General features: G+C 37.5%; 1 protein-coding gene across 1 annotated transcript; it reads left to right on the top strand.

The window, feature by feature from the left end:
* The first annotated feature begins 10,170 nt into the window (after window positions 1-10,170).
* LOC133303078 (small acidic protein 1) lies at window positions 10,171-10,594 on the top strand. Its single transcript, XM_061502936.1, has one exon. It carries the CDS (start codon window positions 10,173-10,175, stop codon window positions 10,386-10,388), a length of 216 nt encoding a protein of 71 aa, XP_061358920.1. The 5' UTR covers window positions 10,171-10,172; the 3' UTR covers window positions 10,389-10,594.
* The last annotated feature ends 1,155 nt before the right edge of the window (window positions 10,595-11,749 follow it).

Below are 11,749 nucleotides of genomic sequence, written 5' to 3'. Positions count from 1 at the left end.
GATGAATATAGCATCACATTCATCAATCTATCAATATCTTGATTACACCAATGTTCTTCCAAATTTATATACATGCCAAAGAACTTAGAATAGCATATTATCATAGTCCCTATCTATATATGCAAGGGTTATACAAAATGTCAATAATCATCTCCTAAGTCCCTCATGAAGACATATACCAAAGATGCATCCAACATGTCCTGTACATGGTAAACTATCCAAATGGCATGCATAACCAAAAGAATGTATCATCATATGCATCCCTCTAACTCAAGTATGGCCACTTTCTAGCAGAAGCTTCCGCAACATCTGTACCTGAAAGGGGGTCCCACAACACGGGATGAGATATACGAATACATCTCAGTAAATCAGGGGTCTTTGGATCATCTCTCCACCCTATAGTTCACTCACAGTATAATAGAAATAACCGTAAATAATGCAGTAAATACATATCCATGCAGTGTGTAAAACATCTCCAGGAGAAATCTCTCGAGCTCTCATGCTGTCCTAAGGATACTTAGATGGAAATAGTCTTATTGGTCGGCTAAACTACCAAGTATGAATTACGCATCGTCATGCGACATACAAAACATAGGGAACCACTATCCTATGCCACACTCAGTGCATACACATATGTATAACAAAGCATTAAACTACTTTATTGCATTTACATACACTATCAACAACCACTACTCATTCCGGGCTTGGTGGAACAATAAAGGGATCAACACCCAAGGTCCGAAGGCTTACCTCAATTTGCTTCCAACTCAACCTTTGTTCACCACCAATGTGCACAATCAAGCTTTACAATTATCACAAACAAAAACTACACAAAGGTGTAATCCAATCAATCTATTGCATCCAAGAATATATCAATATTCATGAACCAACAACCAAATTCTCACCACAATTAAGGCATGAACTTACCAATTTCAATGAGCTAATCAAGCTCCATTGCTTCCTCCAAAGGTTGGTCATCCAATGTTGGTCCACAAGGCTCAATCCTATCACCAAAATGGACACAATCAATCATCCAACCAAACCATGGCTCAACAATGCAAGAAACTCAACATTTCAAGCATGAATTTTTCCAAAATATTGAACAATAACCAAATGACTATCTAACTTCACTTCTACCGTTTATTTATCATTCCTAACAACTTTTACAAAGAAATTTAACTTCAATCTCACTATAACATACCCCACTATTCATGCATTTTCTTAAAACAAAACCTAACATACCCATTACCATAAAACTTAATGAAAGTGGGATTTCTGACCATGGGTAGTCTTAGAATCACCTAGGGAGTAGATTCCAAGCCTTGAATCAACCAATGAGCCACTCCAAGGTCCTCCAAGCCACGTGGGTCGCCACTTTCAAGGTGGAGTTTCTCCCTCCACAATGGTTCCCATCAAAAACTAAGTGGTAGATTTTGAAGAGGATGGAATTTGACACAAGTTTGCCTTTGGAATGGATTGATTTGGTTGAGAGATGGAGAAACTAGGATTTTTGCTCTGCCAACAATGGTTTCCCTCATTCTCACGGTTCTCTCTCTAATCCAACGAAGAAGGAGAAGCAAATGGGGTTCTTTTCTTGTTTCTTCACTTAATATATGATAGGTTATTCAACTGGGTAAAAACTTATCTATCTAGTCAACTCCATTCAAAACCAAACTTAGCCCAATGGACTATAATATTTTTCTATTAATATTTTTAACTTTAATTTTATATTTTAGGTACTTTTGCCTACACACATTTATACCCCCTAATTCTCACTGACTGCACTTTTTATCTAAAAAGTGACCCTAATAATTTAATTAGGCCTTTTACTTATTTTAACCCACCAATACATGCTAAATTACTTAATTACATGTAATTTACTATTTAATTAGGCTAATTAAGGTATAAATGAAGTATTTCGCGCTAATTTTTTAGCTGAACCTAAATCAGATGGTGTTGTTCCCTTGGTTAGATAGTTCCAAATTGGAGTTAACGAATTTTCCCTAACATCTGGTTGTATCTCATCGTCATCCATCATGTGTTACGTACCGTGAGAAGGACGAGCTTTGCGCTTGGTAATAGCCATCACAATGCTTGGATTAGGAACACTTTTTTGAATGACGAATCTATTATTCCCAGTGCCTTTGGTGCTAGCAAGCTTGGATATAATATCTGCCCTGACATTCTTCTCTCTTGGGATATGTTCAATCTTAAAACTTTCAAAATCAATTAACAACAGACATACCTTATCTAAATACCTTGCCATTAGGGCCTCCTTTGCTTGGTAGGTTCCTTGCACTTGTGCTACCACCAGTTGTGAATCGTTTTTCAAGGTTACTTTTATTGCCCCCAAGTCTTTTGCCATTGCCAATCCTGCTAGAACTGCCTCATACTCTGCTTGATTATTAGAGGCTTTGAATCCAAACTGGATAGAGTGTTCCACTGTGATACCTTGGAGACTTTCAACAATAATTCCAGCTCCACTTCCTTTAAGATTGGAAGATCCATCAACAAAGATCGTCCAATCATCCTCTGTCTGAGTTCTTTCAGAATGTGTCATCTCTACAAGAAAATCAGATAACACCTGTTCCTTAATAGTTTGGCGCGGTTCATAAATGATGTCATATTCTGACAGTTCGATTGACCAGGTGATCGTTCGTCCCGCAAGATCAGGTTGACGTAAGACCTTGTCTAAGTGGCTGGTTAGTTCTGACTTTAATGGTGTGCCCTTGAAAATAAAGTCGCAACCTGCGGGATGTTATAACAAGCGCAAAAGCCACTTTTTCAATATGCTGATAATGCAATTTCGGACCTTGAAGGGCTTTACTAACAAAATAGATCGATTACTGTCCATTGGCATCCTCGCGTAATAGCACCGCGATGATGGCTTCGCTGCTTATCGAAAGATATAGGACCAAAGTTTCATCAGGTTGAGGTCTTACCAAGACTGGAGGATTGGCCAAATGTTCCTTTATCGCGGTAAACCCTGCTTCACATTCAGGGGTCCAATTGAAATTGGTTTGCTTGCGCAATAATTTGAACATGGTAATGATTTTTGTGCTGATGCTGATAAAAACTGAGTTAGAGATGTTATTCGTCCGGTCATTTATTGTAATTCTTTGATATGTCAAGGACTGGCCATGTCGAGAACTGCTCTACACTTGTCAGGATTAGCTGGATTGAGTCGCAGTTTATACTTGCGCAATTGTTGAAACACCTGTTCTAAGTTCTGAGGGTGTTGTGAAATTGTCATGGTTTTGACAATCATGTCGTCAATATAAACTTCCATCCTTTTACCAATCTGCTGGCTGAAGACCTTATTCATCATTCGTTGATATGTTGCTCCTGCATTTTTAAGACCGAATGACATCATATTATAACAATAAGTGGCCTTTTCGGTAATAAAAACAGTGGCTTCTTCATCATGTTTGAACATGGGGATTTGGTTATACCCTGAATAGGCATCCATAAAAGAAAGAATCTGATATCCTGCAGAATTGTCTAACAACTTGTCAATGGTAGGGAGAGGATAAAAAACCTTTGGACAATGCTTATTAAGATCTGTGTAATCAGTACACATGCACCATTTGCCTTTGGCTTTCTTGACCAGGACGACATTAGAGAGCCATGTAGAGTATGTAATTTCTCTAATAATCCCAGCATCGAGCAACTTCGTTACCTCAGTATCGACTACCTGCTACTTTTCAGGGGAAATCTTTCGCTTCTTTTGCGCAATTGGTTTTGCTTGAAGATCAAGAGTAAGGTGGTGGCATATGGCATCAGGGTCCACTCCTGGGATATCAGTTGTTATCCAGGCGAAAAGATCTTTATTTTTTAAACCACCGCTACCATTTCCTTTTTCTCAGTCTCTGGCAAATGGCGGCCAATTTTGGTAACGTTCTCCGGCAATGGACCACGTTGAAGATCCTCCAGTTAGCCATCAGGTTATGGCCGAACATCGTGAAAATCCTCACGCATGTCCAAGTCAGTCATGTTGATTGACGCCTTGCCTTTGTCAACGCGATGAGTTGCTAATTTCACTCGCAAGCTGGTATTACAACAGCTACGCGCTGCCCTCTTATCTCCTCTAATGGCAACAATAGCGCCAGAGGGGTCTCAGAATTTCATCAAAAGATGGGACATAAAAATAATTCCCCCAAGGCGACAATAGTTGGACGTCCCAAAATTACATTATACGCTGACGCGTATTCAATGACATAAAAGCGTACTTTAATAGTACGAGCCAAAGGCATTACCCCAAAAGTTATTCACATTTTAATGGTACCTTTAGGCTGTACACATTCGCCAGAAAAACCAATCAAATTTGTAAATTCCGGGATTAAATGTTCTTCTGGGATATTCATCGTGCGAAAAGCATCCCAGAAGATTACATCGGCAGAACTGCCATTATTAATCATAATGCGTTTTACCTAGAGATTGGCCATGCAAGCTGAAATCACCAACAGATCATCATGGCCAGGGATGATTTCTCTATAATCATCATCCTCAAAACTTATGGATTAGCGCTTGGAGCGGGATGTAGACGGCTGCCCATGATCATGAACTGTCATGACTGCTTTTAAATGTCGCTTTCACTGCGAGCTAGTGCCTCATCCTCCATCTGTTCCTCCAGCTATGGTGGCTAATACTCCAGCAACATTATTGGCCAGTTGTGAGGGTTGCTATTGCGCTGCCTGTTGTTCATATTGTCTATCCCGTGTTGGTATTCCTTCTCATCTACCGGTGCAGTCATATTGTGCGTTCCTATCGTTGTTATTTCTGGCCTGATTATAATCCTTCCCGGGATATGTCCTTTGTCTGTCAGGATTCTGATCGTTATTAGGACTTTTATCATGTCTTCTTTGAGCCTTATACTCTCTGCAGGTGGAAATAAATTCTTGAAGTTTTCCTACTCTGATAAGTATCTCAATGGTGTTCTTCAGATCGAAGCATTCATCTATGGTATGACCGGTATCATTATGAAATTCACAAAATTTGGTCTCATCGCGCTGTCCATTCTTTTCAATGGTAGGGGCTTAGCAACCATAGCCAGTTTGGAAGACTTCCTTAAAGATTCGTCTCCGGGATGTATTCAAAGGAGTATAGTTATCAAACATTTCCCATTTTCTTTTTTTGCAAAATCGTCTTTGATAATTTTTCTGGAAGTCTTTTTCAAAATTGTCTATCTCTAGTTTTATGCCGGAAGTATCCCGGGATCGTTTATAATCTTCAAGGTTAATGAACTTTTCAGATCGCGCTCTAAGTTCTTCTATGGTGCGTGGGCAGTGTTTGGCCAATGATATAGAGAAAGGACCTTCGAGCAGTCCCTCGATGATGAGATGTAAGGAAACTTGTGAGTCTAGGTCTTTCACCAAGAGCACTTCATCAAAAAACCTATTGAGGTAATCGCGCAAAGTTTCATGTGCTCCCTGCCGTACTGTTTTCAAGGCATGAGTAGATTTGTATTGTGCTTTGCTTGTTGCGAACCGCATGAGGAACTGACTAGTGAGATCCTCCAAACTTTGGATTGAATTGGTTGGCAAAGCGGAATACCACCTGAGCGCGATTTCTTTCAGTGTTGTTGGAAATAATCTGCAAGCTACCAGATCATCAACATCTTGTGTCATCATGTTGGAATTGCTCCAGATGTTCTTGCGGATCACCCTTTCCATTATACTTTTCAGTTGTAACTTTTATGTCCTTGCGAATGGTAACACTCATGACACAGGGGGTAAAAGGATGTAAGATGCGTGAAACTATCTTAGAGTTTCCCTGAGAATTTTCAGGTATTTCTTCTTCTCCTTTCTTGCTCTGACCAGAGGGTCCAGGATCTTTTTTCGAATATTCATGTCTTGGTTCACTTTCACCAGAATTTTCAAGTTCTTTTTCAATCTCTCTCTCTAGTTCTTTTTCTTTTTCCTGATTTTTTTCTTTAGCTTTCTGTAATTTTTTGAATCGAGCTAAATCTCGATTCTGCTGAGCGATTTTTTTGTTTTGTCGGGTGATGAGTTTCAACAGGTGTTGGGTTGTAGGTGGATTCTCGTGATGTACAGAGAGTGGTGCGACTGATGAAGCTGACTTTTTGCGGGAAGCTGGTGTTTCTTTTTGTTTTCCATTGGAATTGTTCGGGGACTTGCTTCTGGTATCAACCATGCTTTTAGATTTGTGAATGACTGGGTTTTAAGAGATAAATTCCCACAGACGGTGCCAATGATCAGACCAATACTATATGGGCTGGCCAATAAGTAATGGGCCTAATCACACACGGTTGATGAGAGAAGACTTGGGGTTAGGTTATCCACTCTTTGGGTTCTTGGGCTGTTGATGGTTGACGATGGAGGGAATGAAATGATTCTCCTTTGGCGCGATGCCTTCGATTGGGGTGGGTATCTGCAATGACACTCTGACGCTCAAGTCAGTATCAAAGTCAGGCTTATGTTGTATTCTTACTGAATTAGATGATCATACCTGGGTATGTATTCTTTGTTTATATAGTGAATCTGATGCCGCCTTTGGTAGGCGGTATACTTTCTGATTGGCTGTTTATGGGCTGCAGGTTCAGCTGATCCCTTTCTGGCCTTATCTTTATTATGTCAAGCTATCTTGGTAGAGTTGTGGCAAGATAGAGCTGTCTTTTGTGAATTGGTTCTATGGCGCGGTGGCTCCTTATTCGTACTTTATTGATCTATTCCTTAATTCTGAAGTCATGTTTAAAGGCGGTCTAGGCAGGATGAAGCCATCGCGTCCCTTGACCAGTGTTTTAAAAACCAGTTCAGACCGATCGGTTCAACCCAGAAATCGGTGAACCAGACATCTGACCGGTTCGAGTAACACATCAGATCAGTTATGCATTTAAACCAGTAAAAATCGGTTCAACCCGAAAAAATCAGTGAACCGGACATCTGACTGATTCGAGTAACACATCGATCAGTTATGCATTTAAAGTAGTAAAAATCGAATCAACCCGGCGGGTTTGCATGAAAACCGGAGACCCGTGACTCACTTTAAACCGGACAAGCTTGACCGCAAAGTTCAAGTTTTGTTCTTTTTCATTCCTCAAGTGGGTTATAAAGAGTATGTTTTGTTATACTTTAGTCGATGCGGGACTTGAATTCAGAGAATCAGACAAAGGCCATAGGGAAAGTGGGCCAAGCTCAACTTTCCTGCCACCTCCACTCCTCCCACTCCGCCACCGCAGCCCCCGTCTAAGAAGCGATGCCTCAGCCCCAAGCTGAGTGATCAAGCGAGCTCCCAACCCATAGAGCCACCGTCTTTCACAACTGTGCACGGCGGTGTTGGCGGCGAGGAACTTGACCTGATGCAACAAATCTCGAACCTTCAATGGTTCCTAGGCTTGGAGAATGATGAATAGCAGCAGCCGCTTCCGGGAGAAAGCTGTGGCGGTGCTGAGTAGGACAACAATTTCATGGACCTATGGTCGCTTGACGACATCGTTATGCTCAACCGTAACTGGCTTACTAGGAATTGGAATGGGGGAAATGGAACGTTGTTGGTGTTTTGTTATTGGCTTAATTAGTTCCAAATTCTTTAAATTTAGAGACTGTATAAAACTGTTATATTATATGTGTTCTTCGTTTTTGATGTTGCCTCTCTCTTCTACCTTTTTTTTTGTCTTCGACGGTCAAATGATTTTCATTTAGGTGCACTGTATTAGCAGCATAATTGTGATTATCTTATAAATGAAGGTAATTATCAGTATAAAAAATAATATATAATATTTATTATATATTATTTTGAAATCTGGTTGAACCCGGTTGAACCACTGACCCAGTATCTCGGCCGAGTCGATGACCGGTCCGAGTTTTAAAACACTGCCCTTGACTCTTTACGCGCGATGGAGATATCGCGCTTTGTTCGGGCCCTATGTTTTGGGCCTTAATCTTTTGGGTTTTAGCCCTTGGTGAACCTATTGTATTTTATCCAGATCAATAAACAAAACTCTAAACATAAAATAAGGGTAAAATAAACATTAACTATATGAAAAAAATCACAGGGATAATTGATAAAAAAAGCATAAAGATATAACTGATGAAGGAATAAACCATCGGGGAGTTTATCAACTTTTCCCTGGAAATAAATTATTACATAAAATATATATGAATTAAGAGGGAAATAATATTTTAACTCTGACATAAGAAGAATAAATCTTACTACTAATTTCAATGGTTAATTTTGTAGATTTCAAGGTTATAACTTATTGAATTATACACATTAATTAATTATTAATATTAATAAATTATAGGGAAAAAACTCATGTTACGTGAGATAACTTTTTCTTCCTACACACACTTTGATAATTATGTCACTTTTTTTTTACCAGGTGGTGGAGCCCACAAGTTTGTCTTTATAACATGAGATAACTTATCTCCTTTAACATGAGATTAATAAAACCCTAAATTATAATAGTGAAATGCACGGAGATGAAAAGTGAGACTTATTCTTCTTACAACGGAATCAATAGTTCTCTATAGGGGTGTTAACGGGCCGAGCCGAGCTTTGGTCTTAAAATGCTAAGCTTGTGTTTAAATATGTTAGCCTGACCAAGTCTGTTACCTATTATGAATATAATTATCGGCCTGTGGCCTAACTTATTTACAAAAAATAAAAGCCTGATTTAGCCTGTTAGTCTGTTTAAAAAAAATAAGACAACAAAAATTTATCCAAACAGAATATACAATCAACATGACTAGTAATTCTATAAATATTCATAAATTCAATGTATATCCAAACAACATAATATAGACCAAAATCATTCAAAAATTCTGTTTAACCAATAAAATGGGGTGAAATGGATTCAGGAGAGAGAGCTATTACAAATAGTATATATAAAAAAATTAATATACTAAGTCAGCCTGAAAGACTCTAAGGCCGAGCTTTTGAATTGGAGCCTGAGGCCTTTTTATTAAACAAGCTTTTATACAAGTCCAAGCCTGGTTCCAACAACCAATTTTAGGCATGTAAGCTCAGGCCTTCACGAGCCGAGCCAAAGGCCCCTGGTTCATTTATCACCCCTAGCTCTCTATTTAAATTATAAATATGACATTAAATAGAATTTGGAAGTAATTTAGATTCCGTTTGATTGTGTTTTTATTTTTTTTGGTTCTCAGCACTTTTGTAGAATAGATAATGAAATAGGTTCGTTTTTTCTACCGTCAATGTATATAAGTTATCTACATTGAGCCCAAAATAATATCGTTTTGGGGCTGAAATCAAGATATTTTTGTAATTATAATTTATTTCAGGGTTATAATAATCTTTCTCATTATAATTTTTTAATCTTTCAACCCAAAACGACATTATTTTGGGAGTGAATGTTGATAACTTATCCACATTCACCGTAGAAACATTAAAGCCTAATGAAATATATATATATTTTTTAATTTTTTTATTGTTTTGAAAGTTAAAAGTTAAAACATAAAATAAAAATACCTTAAATATGTTCTTTAAATTTGATTCTAAAAACTAAAAATATTTATGATTTTTATTACCTCTTACTACCAAATCTTAATAGTTAATTTTCGCCAATATAATGATTATAAATTATTGGAAATTAATAATTAATTAATAAGTGTGACTCAATAAATTATAACTGTTAGATTAACAAAAATCAACTGTTAAGATTTGATAGTAAGACAAAAAGTACTAAGTATAACCTCTCTTTTTTTTACTACCAAATCTTAATCGTAGATTTTCGTCAATCTAACGATATAATTTATTAGGTTACAATTATTAATTAATTTAGTTTTTAGAAAAAAAAGGTAGTAAATATAACCTCTTTTTTTTTTCTTACTACCTATTACTACCAAATCTTAATCGTTGACTTCCGCGAATCTAATCGTATAACTTATTGGTTATAATTTTAATTTTTAATAAATTATATCTGTTAGATTGTAGAAATCAACTGTTAAAATTTTATAGTAAGAGATAGTAAAAAAAATAGTAAATTAATCTCCAAAATAAGAAAATAAGTATAATCTTTTTTTTTTTATAAAACAGACTTTATCAAACACATTTTTTATTTTTTATTCTTAAAATAAAAAACTATTTTTTATTCTGAATTAATTTTTATGCACAATAGGATAGAAATGCATCGTCAATAAAACGACATCGTTGGACTTGGAGTCGCTCTGTTCATATAAAACCCTAATTTGATGCTCCAATTTCACGAGAGAGAAAATAGGATCCCGAGAACAATGGACTTGTTCGGAGAGATGGATGAACAGGTATCGGCGATGGCGATGGACGTGGACGACATCGATCCACTCGAGATCTTTGCGGATGGCGTCATCTCCGCAGACAACAAACTCGCAGATGCCGATTTCTTCAACACATTCGAAGACGATTTCGATGATGCTGATATCAATTAAGGCCATTTATTCATCATCATTATCATCATCCTTACGGTAGAACAATTTGTGGGTTTTTCTTTTTGAACATTTAGAGTATCGCTATTAGGGTGGAACAATTAGGGTTTCGATATTTTGTGATGTAGAAGGAAAAGAATCAAAAGAGGTTGTACTATGTTACTGGGATTTTATTGTTAATATGATGATGGCTCTTTTGTGATAAATCACCTTTTTTCTTTCAACAATGTGTTAAGTTTTATGATTTAGAATATATAGTTTTCTTTTCTTTTTTATATTTTTTGGGTTCGCGAATGTTGTTGATTATTATCGTGATTATTGGTGATTTATTACCTGTATTTCAGGTGTTGTTAGATTTTGTGTTGTTTATGTCTCTGATAGTGCTATTATTAGTTGCTTACTCAGTTATTAGTTGTTTTTATTTGATTGTAATGGGTTTTGTATGACAAAGCTTGCTCTATGTGTGTATGTTTGAGCTGAGGTACTGTTATAGATGGAGGCATGTGAAGGATGTTTGTTCTAACTGTATGGTTAAAGGAATCTGTTCAAATTGTTGAACAGGAAGTGTTTGGTAAGGGAGCTAGTGTTTCAATCTACGGAACAATGGGAACGGGATAACTGGAAAGGGAAGCTCAGTATCTCCAACCGTTGGTCCGATGGTAAAAATCAGAGGGGGGGGGGGGGGGTGAACACTTGAGAGATAGTGTAGTCTCTGGATTCTGGTAGTTAGCAAATGCTTGATGTGCAAGTTGTGTTCCTCTGACACTTTCCAACCTTTTATAGGGCCTTGGTGGAAGTTGAGAGAAGGTGGGATGATCCAGAGCAAAAAACCCGCTTTGTGGGTGCAATGGTGGTGACTAGGTCTAGGAGATTGTGGGATAGTCCCACGACTCAGGTTAGGGGGTTATGGCGGGCTTTACTGCTCAGCCGAGTGCCGGCATTATTGGATACGGCCTCTTAGGATCCCGGAACTAGCCTCAGAATTCATTCGGGAATTCTTCCCGGAACAGAATCCTTTTGGGTAAACATTCATTTTGGTCCTTAAAAGATGTTAGTTGTGTTGTATTAGTTCTTCAAAGATTTTGACTTTACAAATTTTGTTTTTTGAAGGGTTGAATTTCTTATTGAGTTGACAATTTTAGTAAGATGACGAAACTTTTGGAAACTAAAATAATACAAGTAACATTTTCACATTATGCACACATCACTTTCTGGTTTCTGCTTCACTGGGTATATGTAGTTTTGATATGGTGAAAATGCAGTTATGATGGCTTTAATTGTGAGAAAAGAGGTGCAGTGAGGTAAAGTTTTATAAGTTCTTGAATTTTATGTACTTGAATTTCTGGTGGTTTCAATGTGGTTAT

Source organism: Gastrolobium bilobum, unplaced genomic scaffold, assembly GCF_033153095.1.
Source record: "Gastrolobium bilobum isolate Gb01-03AN ecotype WA unplaced genomic scaffold, APGP_CSIRO_Gbil_v1 utg5596, whole genome shotgun sequence".
Classification (NCBI taxonomy): domain Eukaryota; kingdom Viridiplantae; phylum Streptophyta; class Magnoliopsida; order Fabales; family Fabaceae; genus Gastrolobium; species Gastrolobium bilobum.
Note: the sequence above shows the minus strand (reverse complement) of the source record. Positions and strands in the feature narration are given on the sequence as shown.